Genomic DNA, 20,442 nt, shown 5'->3' on the forward strand with positions numbered 1-20,442 from the left:
GGAAAAACCCTCAGCAGCATTCTGCACAGAGAAAGAGGAGCAGGAAAGGCTGTGGGGAAGGCAAGTCTGGGGATCCAAGAAGGTGAGGGTGAACAGGGGTGCAGTGAGATGTTATAGCACAGGATGAGTTCAAAGAAGAGCACCAAGAGAAAAAAAAAAAAAATACAGCCTCTAAAGAGGTCATGAGAGTTATGGCACTATGTTCCAGGACCCCAGGTGAAAACTGGCACGTTTACAAATACCCACACCTAAAGCCTCAGGAGAATTGCCCCAGGATATCACTGGAGACTCTGTGGGGCACAGACAATCCAGGCAGGCTTCACACCCAACAAGCACATCCCAAAGAAGAGGGAGGACAGCCCATGTGGGACTCCACACTGCCAGAATCCAACTGCTGCTGTGTTCAGGCTCTGCCTGCCTGCATGCTGGCATGAGGATCATGCTGCTCTTATTGTAGCCAACAGCTGTGAAAACTGTAACTGTTTCCTTATCTCAGCACTGCTGGAGCTCCAGAGCTGACACAAAGGCCAAGGTTCTCTCCAAGGCAGAATGTGCCCGACCAAGGACTTGTGTTTCTGCTCCAGAGCAGCACCAAGCACCCTGCTTATTGTAGAGCAGGACTCTCCAGTGACACCAGCCAACAAACATCTCAGCAGCACACTTAAAACACTACAGCAACCTCCCCAACAGCTCAACCATGGAGCTCAGGATTCCTGTGGCACCAGACCTTCTTCTGGCAGAAACTATCAGGACCAAGATGACCTTCCCAGCCTGGAATTGATGCCTTAGTGGAAAAGCAGACTAAACAGCCAAAAGCAAACTCTAGCAATGACTTCTCCTATCCAGCAAGTTGCAGAAACACAAACAGCCTCAAAAGGTGGATAACTTCAGGAATGAACCCCTGAGCAGGAGGAGGATGGGACTGGACTGGGAATGAGATGGTGAGACATGAGTGCAGGGAACCTGCTCCCAGAGAAAGGGGACTGCTACAGGTAAGACAAGGTATCCAGTGGGACACATCTCAGGACATTAGCAAGGCTTCCCCAGCTCCACTGGCAGCTCAGAAGCTAAAAGAGCACAAAAAGGACTGCAGGACTTGCAAGCAACTTGTGTTTTTAACGCCCTCAAACAGCAGCAGAAAGAAGAAGATTTTTTAGGAGTCAACAACAAGAGCAAGGCAATGTGCTTGGAAAACATCTCCCTTCCCCCAGGCTGGCTGGGAAACTGGCATTCCTCTCCAGGGTGGGCAAACAGCTGTGGGGAGAGGACAACTCCTGCTGCTCCCCTGCACTCACTCCCAGCTAATCTGCCTTGAGCAGCAGCTGAAGCCCACAGCTAATTCTGCCCCAAGATCCCCCCGCACAGCTGTCACTCCCTGCTGCTGGGGACGCTGCTCCCGTTAACACTGGCTTCCTGTTATTCTCCCTGGCTTCCTTTGAAGAGCCTATTTATCTGTCTAATAGCTAATGAGCAGAATACAACAGCCTATTTTTTGCACTGTTTAAAGATTTTTCATGGGGATGTTTCCTGTAGAGATTCTTTTCTCCAGCACGTGACAAAGTTCAGCTGGCGGCTGGCTCAGGAGGGTTCACGTTGAAGGCAGAGCCTTGCAGAGGGAAAAAGCTTTGCTCAGAACTGGGCCATGGCAAGGGGATATGAGAGCTTTTCCAACAGTCACATTGCAGAGCACACAGGTATTTGTGGAGAGAGTTCACAGCACTGATCAGCATCCCTTTGGATCAATGGGAAACACTGCAGGAGAGCTGTGGAGCAGAATCAGCCTTTTTCTTATTAACTCAGATCTAGTGGAAAGATGAGATCATATCAGCCAACAGCATTTCCAGAATTGAACTGGACTGTCCCCCAGAGAAGAACAGCTCCAAACCACCCTAAAATGGACAATATTCACTGTCTGTTTTGAGATCTTTGAGGACCTAAAGAGATCTTTGAGGACCTAAAGAGATACAAACCCTCTAAGGACAGACAGCTGTACCTGTGGAAAAGAATGTCCCATTCACACTGGGACACATTTCACCCACCCCACAGGCTCTCTGCTCACCTTCAGCACAAGGCTTAGGGCTGCTGCCCACAGGCTGGAGCACTGGCTGGAAGGGCCAGAGGCTGGAAGGCTCCTTCACAAGTTTGGCATGGAAAAAACCAGGAGAGAAACAGCTGCTGGTGCCAGCTCTGGTGGTCCACACTGTACCACTCAAAGCCACAGCCTCAGCTGGCCTTCCAGGTGTTTGAACAGGCCAAGCTGAGCACACCTGCCAGGACATCCAGCTTAGAAGCTCCTCACCTCACCCAGGACACCACTAGATAAACTCAGCCTAAGGTCACCAAGTCAGAATAAAAACACGGATGCAGCTGTGATGACCACTGACATTTGCTCCAACCACTTCCCTTTCCTGCTGGAACTGGCTGATCATGCAGTTAATTCAAAATATTGCTCATTTACTGTTTCAACTGGCAAGAAACCAGCACATGCCCCTCTACAAAGCTTGGCATGATGCTCAACTGTGTCCTGGAGTGATGGGAGAGACACTGACAAAGGGGAAACTGATGGATGAAAAACTTTCCAAAGCAGCCATTCATCTGGGGCGTGTAATTCGGGATCTCCCTGGATTTTCCAGGGATGAAGTGCATGCATTCCATCCTTGCCCTTTTTCTAAGCTCCAGCTGCTCAGCACATCTGCAGCAAAAAAGGGCAGGAGTCATCTCTGCAAATTCTGAGCTGCTACTCCCAGTGACCCCAGAGACAGGAGAATGAAAATGAGGTTTCAATTCTGCTCTTGATCCCACCCTGCCCTTTCTCCCTGGGAGGAAGCGAGCCGGGCTCACCCAGCACAAGTGGAGGGAAGATTCTGCTGCAGCGTTTTGGTGTCGTGCGGGGGCTGCAGGCACTCACAAGCAGCTTGAGCAGGGCTGCATGCCAAGGCAAAGCAGCTGGCACTCCAACTCCAGAGGGAGCAAGGGATTCAAGCAGGAGGGTTGGAATCGTAAAAAGGCCTTTTTTACGCAAGTGATCTTGAATGGATTGGGGGGGAGGGAAGTTTCCAGCTCTGAGAGCTCTGGCTCACAGGCTGGGAGCTCCAGGGGTCCCCTGATGATGCTCCTGAAGAGATCATGGCTGTCTGCCTGCCCCCAGCTCCAGAGATTTTTCCACACAGCATTAGGAGAGCAGCAGATGCTGCTCAGATGCTCACAGAGCTGCCCAGCACGGTAACAAACAGCTTTGCAGGGCTCTCATACACAGCACGAGGCCCTGCTTGTCCCCAAGCACACCAGCAGAACGGGTGGGGAATCTCCCTTACCTGTATCCTGCCGGAACTGTGTCAGGCTTGGAATGTCGATGACATAGGGAGCCAAGGCGGGATCGGCGTGTCCCAAAGGAATGCTGCTGACCAGCCCCGACCCCGAGCGCCGGCCCTTCTGCTGCGAGGCCTGGATAACCTGCTCAATGTAGCTGCAGACATTGCCTCGGTACGGCCTCCACCTGCCGAACTCATCCTGCCACTCCCACACCGCCACCGCCGTGGAGCCGCTGCCGTGCCCCGCGGCAGAAGCGGGCGGGCCCGAGGGCGCGGCTGAGGCTGAGCCGCCTCCGGCTCCCTGAGCTGCGGCCATGCTCCTCCCTGAGCTCCGGGCACCACGCGGCTCCGAGGGGCAGCCCAGCTGGCCTTACACCATCTTCTCCTGGGCACCTGCGGCAAGAAACACAGAGAGCACAGGGAGCTGAGAAGGATGTCCCAAATCACCCCACATCATAGAAGCCATCTGAGCTGGCCTTACACCATCTTCTCCTGGGGACCTGCAGCAAGAAACACAGAGAGCACAGGGAGCTGAGAACGATGTCCCAAATCACCCCACCCCACATCACATAAGAGAGGGGAACAAGCTCTGACTTTCACAGAGGATGTCCACTATGGATTAAGGGACTCCAGAGAAGCAGACTGGCCTCAGAACCCTCTGGCTGAGGGTGAGTGAGGTACCACCACTCACTCCCTGCCAGTGCTGGCAATTTGTGCTAATTGAGGGCAAGCACTCTTCAGGGAGACTCTGTTTCCTATGGTTTGTGGCACCAAACACCACCTGAGCCACCAGACATCTGTACCAAACCATACCTGTGTCAGGCAGACTGCAAGCCCTGGCATGAGCTCAGACAGACACTCAGTAGCCAGCAGTGTGCCAAGGCAAGCTGCCATTCTGCCCCTTCCCCATGCTCAGCACTGCTCCTGGCAGCACCACACTGACCACCCCAACGCTGGCCAAACACTCATTCACAGAAATGACTGAGTTACACAAACGGTTCCCAAACCCTTCACACTGATCTGAGCTCCAGGGCTACACCATCAGCTCCATTCAGGCTTCTGATCACTTCGTTTTGGCCCAGGATGAGTCCTGTGACTCCTGTGCAGCATTACACATGCAAACAGAGCCAGAAAACAACTCTTAATGCACAGTTTGCAAATCACGGTACAAACTCTTCTTTAGTTCAGTGTGACCCCAGCAAAAAACAGATGGGAAGGAGTACAAGAGAGCCAGGAGGAACACAGGGCACAATAAACTGCCTGTGCTGAGGGCACTGATTTAGGAGGTCTTCAAGATCAAAGCACACCTATTTGCAGCTTCTCAGTTGAAAAACAAGGACCGTCTTGAAACGAGGGACAATCAGCATTAGAGACTCAAGCCCTTAAGAGATGATTTGGAGAAGAACAGAGAAAGAGTAGGACCCCAAGGACCAGACAAAGACACAAAGGACAGTGAATAAATTCCAACAAGAAGAGATCACCACTCTCAGCCTCCAAGGGATGTAAAAAGAACAGATCCAAAGGCATCACGTGATCACCAGAGGTCTGATATTTAACATTCCTTATCTGTTGTGTCATTCCAAGGAATCCTGTCCAAACTATCTGCACACACATCTGTCCAAATGCTGGACCACCACTTGGAGATCCCCACGTTAGTGCTCGTGTGTAGGTGGATTCGGCTGTGAATGAGTGAAACTCATTTTGTTTTAAAATAAATTCTCCTTCTCCCTTGTGAGGCCTCGCGTCATTGACTGCTCGCTTAACTCCCAGCAGCCAGCAGGGAGCCGTGAGCTTCCTTCCCATCCAATGGAGAAGTTCAGGTCTCCCAAGAGGCAGAGCAGCAGTGGGTGGCTTCCACTGGAGGATGCCATCTGCACAGAGAATGACATCCCTGCCGGATGGGGGAAGAGCCCACGCTCCGTGGAGCGTCCCATCCGTCATGCCCGTGTGGCTTGATAGCTTAAAAAAGACAGAGGAGAGTGAGCACAGAACAGACACACCCACCCACACGTCTGCATTCATAAGAGGAAGGCAACAGTTTCCCCAGGAATTCAGTGTAAATCACTTTATGAGCTGCTCTGAGATTTTATACAACACCCTCAGCTCAACTGGTCTTGGTGACAAACCAAGATCACCAAGATGCTACCCTGGTCTCTGCTATTAATCTTTTCCTATGAATCCATTCCAAGGACAGTTATTTCACTGCTCAAAACAGCAAATTAAGACTTAAGGTATCAAATCCAACACCTGCCTCTGCCACTTTTATTCACCCATGCCACGATACACCTGCCCCAAAAGTCATATAAAATAAAGAGTCAGTAGTTTGGAGTCAGTAGTTACAGAAAAAAAAACCCCAAAACAAAACAAAACCAAACAACCCCCCCCACACACAAAACAAACATATAGAAGCACTTTATGGCAGGTTTCACACCAACACTTTTCCAGCTCAAGGACCACCAGCATTGTCCATGCTCAACTCAGAGCAAAAGCCAGGCTGTGGCATTTTCTGTCCCCCCCAGCTGCACGAGGTGCTCTGAACCCCAAATACAGAACCAACACTGTTTTTCCCCCCGAAGTTGTTACCAAACATTAACCAGCAGCCAAACGCAGAGCAGGGAGGCTGTGAGGAGGCACCCAGCGGCTCCTTTTCCTTCCTTTCTGAAACAGCAGCAGAAAATGCAAACAAGCAGACACCGAGGCAGAAAAGCCACCTCCTTCCCGTGCCAGCTCACACTCAGGGGTGACAGCAGGGTGACACCAGCCTGTCCCTCAGCCCCGGGTGGCAGCGATGCTGTGAATGCTGGAGCACACGTGGAGGTGCTGCACGCGAGTGTCGCGTGCTCCGGCATCCACTTCCCCATCAGAGAGGGAAAATATTTCCTGTGCTGGGACTGCTGCTCCAAAGGAGGAGCAAGGGGAGCATTTCAGCCTCCTGCCAGCTCTTGCTAAAGCTGCTGGAGCCAGCAGCTGCTTGCATGGATTGGGAAGTGAGGAATGTGGGAGAGCATCAGTAAGCCAGAGTTACACAAGTCCTGCAGTAATGGCAAATAACAAAGAAAAGACCTAAAGTTGCAGTTCCTGATTTCTCTTTGAGAGTTCAGCAGCACACAAAGAGTAAAAGTTGAGAAATTCAATACTGGAGCTGCTTGTACAGTGCTCAGCATTACACCACAGCAAAAAGGGTTTGGGGAAGAGTGGGACGTGGTTTGGGATGTGTTACACATCCCAGCTCACATCTTTACTCAAATCCCATGGACTAGAACTCTTCACCTCAAGCTTTAAAAGTACCTTGAAAAGCTGAAATTCACATCAGCCCTAAAAGCTCTTATTCACCAAACAGTTGTGGCTCCAGTCACAAAATCCTCTGAGCCACCCTTCCTCCAGTGAAAACAAAACCTTGGCTAATTCAAGTGCAGACTTAAATATTCCAGCCAGATGCCCTTCACTCTGAAGGTATTTGGCAACACTGGCTCAGAGTCTGAGCATGGATTTGTTTGGTTGGAACTTTACTCTCAGCACAACCTCTGAAACATTTGTCCACATGGCTTTAATTGGGGACTTGGACAGGAAAAAAGCTGAGTGCATTTCAGATGTGTTTTCCAGCAGCTTCACTCCCTGCTCCTTCAACTCCAGCAAATGGTGGTGAGAAAGCTGGAGAATGGAAATTGAAACCTTTGAAAGCTGTGTTTAATTCTCTGCTCTACTTCCAGAAAGCAGAATTCTCTTTCGCTTTAAATGCAGGATCTTAAAATTTATGGGTCTGAGATGATTTCTAAAAATGCCAACTCCTTTTGTTAAGTTTCTGAACTTGAATTGCCAGAGCTGATAAAAGTTATCACGAAATGCAAGCTTGTACCTGGAAAAGAAAAGGAGCCTCGGGAGCTCTTGAGCTGGGCTGAATTAAAAATAAAAACCACCAGATTGGTAAAATAAGAGACTTTCCAGCAGGTTGTTCAGAAAAGAGAGCGCCCAGGAGGGATCGTTAAACATCACGACACCACTTTTAGAGACAGGACTGGGAAGGCACCACAGATCCCATGGGAAGAGATTACCCAGGGATTAGGGGAGCACATAAAGCACAGGGAGCCCACAGGGCTGCAGTAAAACGTGACCCTGTGCAGGGGGCACGACTGGAGCAGCATTACAGGTGCCCTGTGCCCTCCTCCGACCCCAAACCAGGGCCCCACACCAGCTGAGCTGCACTTGTGGGCACAGCAAAACGCGATGCAACAGGACTGGAAGCTGTTGCCAGGTAATTCACACCCAAACACACCTTCCCTTACACAAGCATCCAGCACCGATCAGCACCAACCAAAGAGAAAGAACAGAGAAAGACGCAGATCCATCCCAGTCCCTGCCCTGTGCTGATCCTCATGGCACAAGGCGCCTGGCTTGACAGCCAAAACAACACAAGAAATAACCCGGCTGCTCCAAATCTGCACTGCTTCCATTCAAAACAAGCTTTTAAGCAAGTTCCCCTCGGAGGGGGAAAATAGAGACGGCAACTGAGGCGGAACAAAGCGTTTGCCTGACAGCTCAGCCGAGGGCTGGTTTCGGGCACGGGTGAATTGAGAAACTGAGGCAGCGAGAGGAGGGCAGGTACAGCCAGACACAGATCCCACCCGGCCACGGGATCTCACCACACTTTGCGTGCAGCCCGACCGCTCCTGGGTCCTTCTGGGCATGCAGGGGGGGTTGTTATTTACGGGGAGATCACTGATTTGAGAGGTGAGAGCCTGGCACCATCTGGAGGGCTCCTCCAACTCCCCAATGCCTTCCTTCGGCTCGTGGCAGGAGCCCCTGGAGCTCCGGAAGGGCCAAGCCAGGTCCCGCCTGAGGAGCCCATGGGGGCCACCCGCCCCTCAGGGAGCTCCCCCGGCCCTGGGCAGCACCGCCACCACCGCAGCCGCTGCTGGCTCCCACCGCCCCCGGTACCACAGACACCCCCGGGCTGTCCGGGCGACACCGACCGCTTCGGAAGCTGCGGCGGGGCGGGGGCCTGGTGCGAGAGGAACAGCGCCCTTTCCCGCGGGCCCACGGGACCCCAGGCAGGCCGGGCCCGGAGCGGCCGCAACCGCCCCGGCGGTCCCTCGCGAACGGCCCGGGCTGCGCGGCACAGGGAACGGGGTGCCGGGGGTGCCCGCCCGCGGGTGCCCGCCCCGCGAAGCACAGCCCAGCCCAACCCGACCCAGCTCCCCGTCCCGGCGCCGCTGTCCCGCCGTGCCCCGGTCCCGTCACCGCTCAGCCGCGCCCCCGGCTCCTCACCCCGAGCAGGGCCCGGCGCCGCCGCTCCCGGCCCGCGGTCACGGAACCACCGCGCGTGCGCACCAGAGACCGCCGGGGCCAGCTGAAGGGGCGGGGCCAAAGGGGCGGGGCCACGCGGGGAGGGAGGGACGTGATTGGTGGAGGCGTGAGGGAGAGGAACGGCGAGCGTGAGGCGGGGTGGGAGCGAGGCTGGTAATGAGTGTGATAATGAATATGGTAATTATATGGTAATGAGTGTGATAAAGACTGTGAGTGTGCGGGACCGAGTGTGGAAATGAGTGTGATAATGAATATGGTAATGAGTGTGGTAATGAATATGGTAATAAATATGGTAGTGAGTGTGTGAGAGCGAGTGTAGTAGAGTGATAATGTGTGATAATGAATATGGTAAAAAGTGTGCGTGTGCTGAACCGAGTGTGGTAATGAGTGTGATAATGAATATGGTAATGAGCGTGATAAAGAGTGTGAGTGTGCAGGGCAGAGTGTGGTAATGAATGTAATAATAAGTATGATAATGAATATGGTAATGAGTGTGAGTGTTTGGGACTGAGTGTGGTAATGAGCGTGATAATAAGTGCGATAATGAATATGGTAATGAGTGTGATAAAAAGTGTGAGTGTGCAGGACCAAGAGTGGTTATGAATGTGATAATAAGTGTGATAATGAATATGGTAATAAGTGTAATAATGAGTGTGAGGGACCGAGGGTGGTAATGAGTGCGATAATGAGTGTGGTAATGAGTGTGCGATAGTGATAATGAGTGTGTATGATACTGTGTGATAGTGCAAGTGGCAATGTGTGACAGTGAGTGTGTGACAATGAGCGTGTGTTAGTGACTGTGTGTGAGATAGTGAATGATAATGAGTGTGTGAATGATTGTGTGTCACAGTGAGTGCGAATAGATCATGAAAAGTGATTGTGTAAATGATAGTGACAGTGATAGTGTGTGAGAGAGAGAACTGGTGGTGTGTGTATGTGGGACAGTGGGAGTGTGACAATGTGTGTGGGGGTGTGTGTGACTGTGCACGAGTGTGATATTGTCCATGTGAGTGTGATACCATCCGTGTGAGTGTGAGCATGGGTAGTACTGGGGGGTGAGACATTACTGCTCCTCCATCACCACCCTTGCAAGATGTGTGTGTGTTTATTTAGGAATTCCTTTGATCCTGGAGCATCTTGGAGGTGCTGCATCACTTACTCATGCTCTCTTCGAGGCTGGTCAGACCCCACCTGGGTTTTTCCCTTTCCTGGGACCCCCACCAACACCTCAGCAGCAGTAATTAGAGAACCCCAGAACCAGAGAATCATTTAGGCTGAAAAAGCCCCTTAAGATCACCATAATTCCTTCTGAACCAGGAAATGTTCACCAGCCCTTATCAAATGACTTGAAAACTCCCTGGACTTTATACCCAGCAGCACTGATTCACCCAGGCCATGATACACCTGCCCCAAAAGTTTTATAAAATAAAGGAAATTGTGTTTGGAGTCAGTAGTCACAGAAAAAAAAAAAAAAAACCAACAACAACAAAAACGCGCACACACAAAAAAACAACAATAAACCCCCCCCCAAAAACCCAAACAAACAAAGCATATAGAAGCACTTTATACAGTAGGAATGGAGGGATATTATAAAGCTCTTCTTCCAGGGTTAAACATGTGAGACTCATCTTTACAGAGCCTGGATAAAGTTGTTTTTCATCCCAAAATGTGCAGTGAAACCCCTCTGGAGCTGCCTCCCCCCACAGCTCAGCCTGGTATGCAAATGCCCATGGATTTCTCTGCTCCAGGATGGATGAGACTGTCACATTCCTGAGTTCAAGATACTCACAAAGTACTAATAATTGCCAGAAGTGATTGATAGCCTGCTTGTAATGTGTCTGCTTGAGCAATAAGCTTCACATTTACAACTCAGGTGCTTGGGATCCCTGTCTCCTGTGGCTGTAATTAGAAACTGGAGAGCAATCCAGAGGGGTTTTTCTTCCCTGAAAAATTGATAGGAATGCTTTTCCAGAAAAATAGATAGGAATGCTTCATAAAGCTGTGCTGGGAGCAGACTCTGTGATCCATGTTGTTGCACTGGTGTGAGATATCCTGTGATCCTAAATAGGAAAAGGTTTCAGGGAGATTTGAGGATGGTGAAGAAGGGTTTCTATTGAGCCTTGCAGACCTCCATGGCATGGCTGGGAGATAAAGGGATGCTCCCAGTGAGGAGCCCAGGCTGGTGAGGGATGTTGGGCGAGGTTCAGGGTGATGCTCTGGGGCTGAAGGCGCTGCTGATAAGGGCTGCAGGGTGGGGCAGAGCTGAGGTGAATTGGGTGCAGCTCCTGGCTGGAGGGAAGAGATAAAGCAGCCAGGTGGTGGCAGAGCTGTGGGAAGAGTCTTAAATTGCATTGGGTTTATTTAATTTTTTATTTTTGAGCAGGGATCATGATCTGATTTTGCATCAGGGTCCCTGGAGTGTTTTGCCAGGCACAGTGAGTGGCTGAGGTGCCTCAGCTCAGCAGTGCAAGTGCGTGGCTGGTCCTCAGTCTCCCTTTTCTCACACCTCTCCATCACTTATCCTGTGATAAGTGATTCCACGATGACCCAACACTCTGGAAGGGGTTAACAGAGCCATGGGCAACATGAATGAGGGGTCTGGTGACCAGCTGAGCCTATCAGACACCATTGCACAACCTCCTCCAGCTATGTGAGGGTGGCTGTAAAGATCCTCAATAATCCCCAAGTCTAAAAGCTGAACCTCAGTGTCCTGCTGCCCCTAAGGACCCTGTGAAAACAGGGATGCAGACCTCAAAATCCTCACTGCCTGCAAAAATATTTTATGTTTTACGTGATTTTTACCTTAATGATCCCCAGGTTTTTACATAGTCCCTCATGTTTTGGGGGTGGTTTCTTTGGGGAGGGGTTTCAGGTTTTTTTTGGTTTTTTTTTCAGCTGGACCCCTTTCTCCCCGTGCTGTTCTTCCCCACACCCTTCTCTGCATGCTCCCCAAATCAGCATGCAAAGCACTGAGTCCTCCATCGAGCCATCACCTCCTGTCAGATCCATCCACACTCTGGGGTAACCAGCCAAATATTTGCCTTCCCCCTGCTCCTTTCCTTGCAGTGCTGCTGGAAGGCTGCTGAATTAATTTCTCCGTGGCTGCTCCCTCTCACAGGGTTTTGGCTCGAGGTCCTACATTAATGTCTACAAACCCTGGTGCTCGAGGCTCTGTTAAATTGCCAGGCTTAGCCCGGTGCTCCAGAGAATGGCCTGGCCACTTAGGAAACTGCCTGTCCAAGCTCTGCTGGGATTGCTGCAGCACTTGCAATTCACAGCCCACTCGATTTCACATTAATTTCCCTGAGCAGACAAACCCAAAGTGACAGGAATTAGGAAGAAATTCCTCTGCAGGCAAAGGATAATAGGTGAAATTTCGTTTCATTTTCCTCTGCAGCAGCTGCTGCTGGTCCCTGCCAGGGGCCAGTGAGACACAGCAGGGATGGATCTGATGTGGGCCAGATCCTCCTCCAGCTGCTGGGGGACTCTGATGGTGCTCACAGGGGTTCCTGGATGAGGGAAGAGATGAGAATCTCACTCCATGTTTCAGGAGGCTTGATTGATTATTTTATGATATATATTACATTAAAACTATACTAAAAGAATAGGAGAAAAGGTTTCATCAGAAGGCTGGCTAAGAATAGAAAAAGAAAGAACGATAACAAAAGTTTCTGTCTCAGACAGAGAGTCCAAGCCAGCTGACTGTGATTGGCCATTAATTAGAAACAACTCTATGAGACCAATCCCAGATGCACCTGTTGCATTCCACAGCAGCAGATAACCATTGTTTACAGTTTGTTCCTAAGGCCTCTTAGCTTCTCAGGAGGAAAAATCCTAAGGAAAGGATTTTCCATAAAACATGTCTGTGACAGGTGACCTTGCTGTCCAAGCCCTGGGATTTACCTGCTCAGAGGGACATGTTCTTCATCTCTGCTTGTACTGGGAGATGCCCCACGAGCTCAGCTCAGCTCTCTGTGTTCCACTGCCTGCCTTCTCTGGGGAAATCACAGAATCTTGAACAGCTTACGTTGAAAGGGACTAGCCCGGGTTGTTGCTATGGGCAGGGACATTTCCATCATCACAGGCTCCTCCAAGCCCCACCCAAGCTGACCCTGAGCACTTCCAGCATCCATATCTTCCCTGGGCAACCTGTGCCAGGGCCTCACCACACTCATCATAAAACATTCTTTCCTTATGCCAATCCTAAATTTACCATTCTCATTTGGAGCCCCAGCCCCTTCTCCCATCATCCTGACCCCAATTAAAACGCTCTTTCTATCCCTGTCTTTGCTAAATCCAGCTGGGAAATTCTGGAGCTGAGTCCTCTGGGTTGTGTTCCTGTCTCACCTGCTCTGGCCACACTCACCTCGCCATTAACGCTAATTAGGGGCAGAACTCATCCCATTCTGCCTCCTGCCTGCTTTTCCCAGCGGAGATTTCCTCTCCTTTCCCGAATCCCAGCCTCTCCCTGCTGCTGCGTGCCACCTAGTGCACACTGAGCCTCGCAGCAGCCACCAGGGCCGGCTTTCCATCCATCCATCCCTCCCGAGCTTTCCTGCAGCTAAACCGAGACATAAACTCCAAGGAATTTAGAGATTTTAGAGGATGTCCGGGTACCTTTTTCTGGGCAGCAGGAGCCCAAAAAAGGGCACCTGTTAACAGAGGATTTACCCTTAAAAGCAATAGCCTGTTGAATATTCATACATCTCATATGTGATGCATAAATTCCATTCAAACACAGGATTCTGTCTGGTCAGTGTCAACTTCTTCCTCTGAATCTTGACAGTGTCTTCAGAGATGAGCAAGGCAGGAAAAAAATAGTTTCTTCTGATAATGGAGCAATAAATTCATTTTCTCTGAAAGATTTAGGTGTCCTGTGGCTGCTATCTTGGTGCAAGTCCTTTCTTTAGAAAAAGTATCCTACATAGCATAGTTTCTATTTTAGCATTATGTTATAACCTAAAACTATATTTAACACAGTACTTAAGAGAATTAACACAGCATTACTTTCTAACATAACACATCTAATATTCATTTTAAGATTTGTGAAAAGCCAATCATAAAATGTGCATTTTCACACATATATATGGCTATAAGATATACATATACATAGGATCCTGCTGCCTGGTGATGTAGGGGGATAGAATATAAGAAAATAAAGATGGTGCAGAAAGTAATCTTACCCCTAAGGAGCTGCAGCTGGGCCAATGATCAAAGATTAGGAGCAGGCCTGACTTGAACAGGCCACAGCTGTAATTAATGAGAAGAAGATGCTATAAAAAAGTGGGGTGGTGTTGGGAAGGGAACTGGGGTTAATTTGCTGCTTTGTGAAGAAGAAAGTGTCAGTGCTCTGAAGAGAAAATAGAAAAGAAGAGAGAAAATATCAAGGAGGTATGAGACTTTTGTGATAAGGAGACAGCAGTATGGAAGCCCTGCAACAAGATGGCAGCAAGGTGAGGTTTCACCCTCAGAAGTGATGGCAGAAAGAAAAATGCGGTTCCAGACACACCCTAAAGCTCATGGTTCACATTGAGTGCCTTTGGTGACAGAGAGGACCCAGCTCCCTCTTTGCCACCCTGATGTGATCTGTTCCTGCCCTCCCCAGCCCTGGATGGAGGCTGGAGCCCAGGGCTTGGGGCTGCTTCCCTCTGGAGAGCAGAGCCTCCTGTCAGCACCGTGTCCTTGGGCTGCTCCTTCCCACCTGCCCCAGGTGCTTTCTGCAGGAAGCAGAACAGATTAGGGAGGAACAAAGGTGATTTTGTCCCAGGAGGGGATGGGTACCTCTCCCTGAGCTCAGTTTGCTGCAGCCAGAGCGATGCTGATCCTCCCTAGGGGCTTCCAGAGATGCTCTTTTCTCAGCCCTGCTTTTCCTTCAGTGCTTATAAACTGCCAGAAAACACCTTAAAATTAGCTCGTGGTTCCCAAATAGCACAGGGGTGTGCTAGGAGCACAGCTCCATCAAGGCAGGGCTTGATGTCAGGACAGGGAACCAAAATGGTATTTTTACAGAAAGATTTGCATCTTTTCCTTCTTCAAAGGCTGCAGGACGCAGGCTGGTTTGGGTCTGGGAGCTGCCAGGACCCCACAGCGCAGGGTCCCATCCCTGGCTGTGTCCTGGAGCAGCAGAGGAAGGAGGGGAGGCTCCATCCTGCTGTAAATGCAGCATTTTTGGTGCCAGTGCTCCCAAAAGTGAAAGCAGCAGCAGGAGCCCCCTAAATACCCAGTGATTTAGCTCAGCAAGGGAATCCTGTCGCTCTTTATGAACCAGCTAATGGCTTGAAACAGCAACTGGTGTTCTCAGCCCTGTGTTTCCCTCCTGGCAGCAAGAAAACGCCTTTTATTTCGGCTTAGGGCTTTTTCATATGGCACCAGGCCCTTCTTTACATCCCAAACGCGTTCCTGGCCATGGTATAGCCTGGACAAATGAGTTCATCTCTTTTCTCTGTATTTTCCCAACTAATTGAAAAGGGAAATCACTTTGGAGTTTTGGTTTTTGTGGTTTTTTTTTTTTTTTTTTTTTTTTTCTGGAGGCCTTGTGTTTTCTGTAGTTTCATGGCCACTTATTTTCTCCAGTTTCTACCCATGGCCAGGCTGCTGCCAGAAGAGAGGTCTGCTGGAGATGCCACCACTGCCATAGGAAGCTGCTGGTGGCACGTGGCAGCTGCTGAGTGGATGTGGGGATGGCCCTGAGTCCTCCAGAAGCTTCTCTCCCATGAGCATCTCTGGAGTGTCCTTGTCTGACTGGGCAGCAGGACCATCAGGAAAAGCACAAAAAGAGCTTCTCTTTTTTTTTTTTTTTTTTTTTCCTCCCTGGCACACAAGAGAACAGCCTTGCTGTCCTGTGGAATTTTCTAATTAGCCTTTCTTATGTTGTGGCTGCTCCTCGAATAAGGCTGGCTGTGTTTTCTTTTCCTCAGAGCAGCGTAATCCCCCAGCCTGACACTGCCAAGCTGCTCAAAGCACACGCAGGAACGTGGAAAAAGGCTGAGATGCTGCCCCAATGCCCACAGAAATCCTGGATGGGGTGGAGAGCATCCTATTCATGTCCACACTTTGCTCCTGGTCTGCAAAACCTGGCTGTGGATTGATGATTCCCAGTCCATGGGCCCTGGCAGACAGCCAGAATTGTGTGGGGTTTGTCAAAGTTTAAGCAAAACAGACTTAAAAGGCGCCTTTGAAACTTGTGCTCATGATCTGGTTAATTAGAACTTTGCTGCTACTGGGAAATAAAAGTGCCTAATTGCTAATTACTGAATCCCTGCAATAAAGGAACAGTTGGCCACAGTTGCAGCCAGAGCTGGCTTTGTGCAGAGCTAAAATACAAAACTCAGACTTTTTAGGGCATTTAGATGTCTGGGCTTTGCATAGGAGCAAGTGAAAAATCCAGCAGCAAGACCCACAAGGCAAATTCTGCCCCCTGTGAGAACCAGGGCAGGAATCCTGTGGCTCATAAAATCAATTTGCTCAAAGCCAAAAGCACATCAGGCTCCGAAAATTGCTGGGGAATTTAAAAATTCATAATGTTGGGAAATCCAGTATGTTTGGAGGTTCCTTTTCTGGGGTCTTCAAGGCTGCTGAGGTCCGTGAGTTTCACATTATCTGACTTTTACTTGCAATGATGGTGAAAATGGTTTAAAGGCTGCAATAGTTAAAAATTCTTAAATATACACAATTATTTTTAAAATAAAAAATTAAATACAAATTTTTAAAAATATAAAATTTTAAATTATTTTAAATTATTTTAATTTTTATTATTTAAAAATATTTCTAAATTTAAAAAATAAAAAATTAAATAGTTAAAAATGATATAAAATTTAAAATTCTTTTAAATTTTATATTATTTAAAAATTATTTTAAAAATTTAAAATAATATTAAAATTTTAAAATGAAAAAATTAAATAAAAATTAAATAAAATTAAATAAAAAAATTAAATAATCTCTTTAAAATGAAGAGATGCCATGGTCAGGAGCAGAAGAAGACAACATGAGTGTGTGGAGCAGAAGGTGGTGGAGGTGGATGGGGAAGGTTTCCAGCCACAGGGCATCCCTCACCACAGGCTGAGAGCACAGGGATAGGTCAGGTCCTCAGCAGAGATGCCTTAGATGGTCAGACAGGAAAAAATCCCCTGAAAAGAGACCTCTAAAGGTAATTTCTTGCCTAGGAACAGACCATGTTTTGCCCAAGCAACAGGTGCCCAGGCGGGGAAGGAGTCAGAGCCATCCCCTCCTGCTGCACCCCAGTGCTGGCTCAGGCACAGGAGGATTCCCAGCCAGGCGCTTATTGCTGCCTTCCTCTCCAGGTGGGCACTCACACAGCCCAGGAGGGAGGTGGGAAGGAGCTGAAAAGCCCAAATCCTCTGAAAAAGCTTCTTCCTTCCCCTTGAGGCTCTGCCAGCACCCAATTTAAGGATGTGTCCCTGCCTGCCTCCCTGAAACCCGAGCCATTCCCTCCCCGCCATGTCTCCTTAGCGCTCTTCCCTCTCTTTCTGCTTCTTCCTCCTCCTCTTCTCCCTGCACCTTCTCTTTCTGCTTTGCTTTGGGGATGATCTGTCCCAGGATGGGTTGCAGGGCTGCCATCCTGCTGTAACCCAGCAGCAGCCCCAGAACTGCCAAGGGATGACAGGCTGGAGCTGTTCCGTTGATGGATGAAATCCATTTTCTTCCCCCTTTTTAATTTTTTTTAAATTTACTAAGCAAGATCTCACCTAAAGAAAAAAAAAAAAAATCCTACCTTATCCCCATCCCATCTTACCAGGAATATTAATTTCAGTCGTTACTTTTGAAGATTTTATAGCTAACTAGCCAGCTCCTTTGTTTATTTCAAAAGAGGACAGATATTTCTGGGATTTGATACACCCATCCTTATACTGGAGAGAAAATACCAAACAGGTATGTGGATTTATGATGCTTTTTTTTTTTTTTTAGGTCAGGGTGGTAATTACAAATAATGATCTGGCAGGGCGGTGGCAGCTGAAAAACTGATTTCTCCTGAAGTTGTTTGAATAGTCAAAAAGTGGAAGAAGTGATAAACAGAGAATTAGGGTTCACTCCAGCTGTGGCCAAGGGGACAAAAAAGGATGAAAGGACCTGTGGGGTCCTGTTAACAGGTGGGAGGAGGTTTTCACTGAGGGCAGAGGGCTGGCTGGGCACAGGGTGTTTGCTGTGCTGTGTTATTTGGGGTGAAAGCAGAGATATTTTCTGTGCCCCAGGTTAAAGCCCTGATCCTCCCCTGTGGGTTTTGTTCCATCCCTAGTGGTACCATCCCTTGTGCAGCATGGGGCTGATGGAGGATTTGCTGTTTTTCCAGCAGGTTTATGGTGAGGGGTGGCTTCACAGGACACCTGACAGCCTGAAAACCTTGGTGTGAAGGGATTTCCATAAACTCACATTGAGAAGCTCTTTAAATCATAACTCTTCAAATCATAGAATCATCACAAAATTATAGAAAATTTTGGGTTGGAAGGGACCTTAAAGCTCATTCCATTCCACCCTCCTGCCATGGGCAGGACATCTTACACTATCCCAGGTTTCTCCAAACCTCATCCAACCTGGCCTTGGGCACTTCCAGGGATGGGGCAGCCACAGCTGCTCTGAGTGATGTTAGAAGGGATGCTGGGTTTTGCTACAGTGCCATAACAACTAATTAAGGCTTAAAATCAGATTTTAATCTGAAAGAGTCCAAACACTGCCGGGTTTAAGGAAGGAGCTTCAATTTTCAGCTGAATCTTGAGCATTGGGGATGCGGGTCGAGAAGCAGCTGGAAAAGCACAGATGGAGATGGAAAATTGGGTTTTCCCTCTCGGGGGTCAGCCGTGGCACAGCACGGCAGTGGTTAATGCCCGCTGCCACCCTGCGAGGCAGCAGGAACGCGCTGGCTCTGTCACAAGAGTGGCCGGCGATGACAAGGTCCCTGCGGGCAGGACGCGCTCGGGGCTCGGCCGGGCCGGGGCCATCTGTCAGCCCTGCCCTGCTGGAGAGAGGGGAGCGCCCGAGGCACAAAAGGCGACATTATTCGGTGCTGCAGGAGGGATGAATGGAGTATTGAAAGCCACCACCTCAGCCAGTGGATTGGTTTTCAGCCCCCATCACTGAGCTTGTCTGTCTCCTCCAGAGGCTTGGGCAGCAGGAGCCGGGCAGAGATCAGGGAGATGGAGCAGGGCTGTGTCCCACCTAAACGAGCTCCTTCCTGCACCTCCATCACCTCTTGCTGGTGCCCAGAAAACCCTTTGGTCCACTATCATCTCACCCTGGTGAAGGCAATGAGGTCCAGACCTTGGTCTGGAGGCTCTGGAGCCCCCCAGTGTTGTGGTGTATGCAGGGGTCCCAGGATGAGGGAAGAGATGAGAATCTTGACTCCATGTTTCAGAAGACTGATTTATTATGATATATATTATATAAAAAGAAAATGATATATTAATAGTATATGGTGAAGGAAACGAGGTCCAAGCCTTGGTCTGGATGCTCTGGAGCCCCCCAGTGTGGTGGTGTTCACAGAGATGAGGGAAGAGATGAGAATCTTGACTCCATGTTTCAGAAGGCTGATTTATTATTTTATTATATATATCATATTAAAAGAAAATGATATATTAAAACTATACTAAAAGAATAGGAGAAAGGATTTCATCAAAAGGCTTGAAAGGAAAGGAAGGAATGATGATAAAATCTTGTGACTGCTCACAGCCTTGACGCAGGTGGCTGTCATTGGTCATCAAATAAAAACAATTTCACATGCTGGGTAAACAATTCTCCAAAGCAGCAAAACATGGAGAAGCTGAAGCTTCTCAGGAGAAAAGGTCTTAGCAAAAGGATTTTTCATAAAATATGTCAGTGACACCCCAGCCCATGGTGTGGAGGGACCTTGGCTGGGTGGACACCAGCACACGGTCCCACCTGGGAGCTCTTCTCAAGAGCAAGAAGCTAGAAGCTGGATGAGGGGTTTCCATGGGAAGGAAGGGTTAGCCACTGATTTCAATGTGGATTTCAATGACCTTTCCTGAGTTTCTGAGCACCAGCAGATGCCTGCAGTGGCAGCAGTTGTTGTGCATCCCTCCAGGAGCTGGTGTGCCCAGTGTGGACTGCAAGGATTAATTTTGGGGCTTGGCTGAGCTTTATTGTAAATCAAAGAGGGCTCCAATGAGGGGAGAGAGAATGATGCATCTGATTCCTTGGGTATCAGAAGGCTAATTAATCACTTTATTATAGTATACTATATATGTTTAATCTAAACTGAATCTGCACACAACTGCTCTGAATCTCATGACTGTCACCCAACAGTCCTCACACACACACACACACACGATAGGCCAAGGAAACAAAACATCATCACTTTGGATAAACAATCTCCATATTGCATTCTACTTTTGCACAAACACAGGCACAGCAAGCGATAAGAATTGCGTTTTCCCTTTCTCTGAGGTTCAGAGAATGTGGATCTCAGAAATCTTTGGGAAGAATTGTGCCTTGCTTTTCTCTGTGAAGAGAAAGGTGGCAACAGAGCTGAGCCTGATAGCCCAGCATTGGAGCAGGTGTGCAGGAGCATCCTCCCAGTGGTGGGAGCATCCTCAGGATGGCAGAGCATCCTCCCAGTGGTGGGAGCATCCTCAGGATGGCACTGCTCCCCCAGCCACGCTGCCCCCAGCTGGGAGAGCAGGGATGCGGGTCTGGGATCCCAGAGGAGTCCTGGACCAGCACCCATCCCCCTCCCCGAGAGTCTTCGAGTGAGACAGAGCTGGAAATCCACCCCTTAGCAGTGAGCAGTAAACGAGGGGGAAATAGAATCTTACGATACTGAATCTCTTCCTCATTTTCTGCTGACATTCCCTGTTGC

The 20,442-nt window shown here is 49.2% G+C and overlaps 1 protein-coding gene across 2 annotated transcripts in view; it reads right to left on the minus strand.

The window, feature by feature from the left end:
- DTX2 (deltex E3 ubiquitin ligase 2) overlaps positions 1-8,717 on the minus strand; it is a 33,284-nt gene extending 24,567 nt beyond the window's left edge. For both annotated transcript variants that reach the window (XM_059487165.1, XM_059487164.1), the window contains exons 1-2: positions 8,577-8,717; positions 3,315-3,704 (exon numbers count right to left, since the gene is read on the minus strand). In XM_059487165.1, coding sequence (XP_059343148.1) covers positions 3,315-3,627 — 313 coding nt within the window. In that variant the 5' untranslated portion in view covers positions 3,628-3,704; positions 8,577-8,717. The remainder of the gene's footprint in view (positions 1-3,314; positions 3,705-8,576) is intronic.
- Positions 8,718-20,442: the final 11,725 nt, after the last annotated feature.

This window comes from Ammospiza nelsoni, chromosome 21 (assembly GCF_027579445.1).
Source record: "Ammospiza nelsoni isolate bAmmNel1 chromosome 21, bAmmNel1.pri, whole genome shotgun sequence".
NCBI lineage: Eukaryota > Metazoa > Chordata > Aves > Passeriformes > Passerellidae > Ammospiza > Ammospiza nelsoni.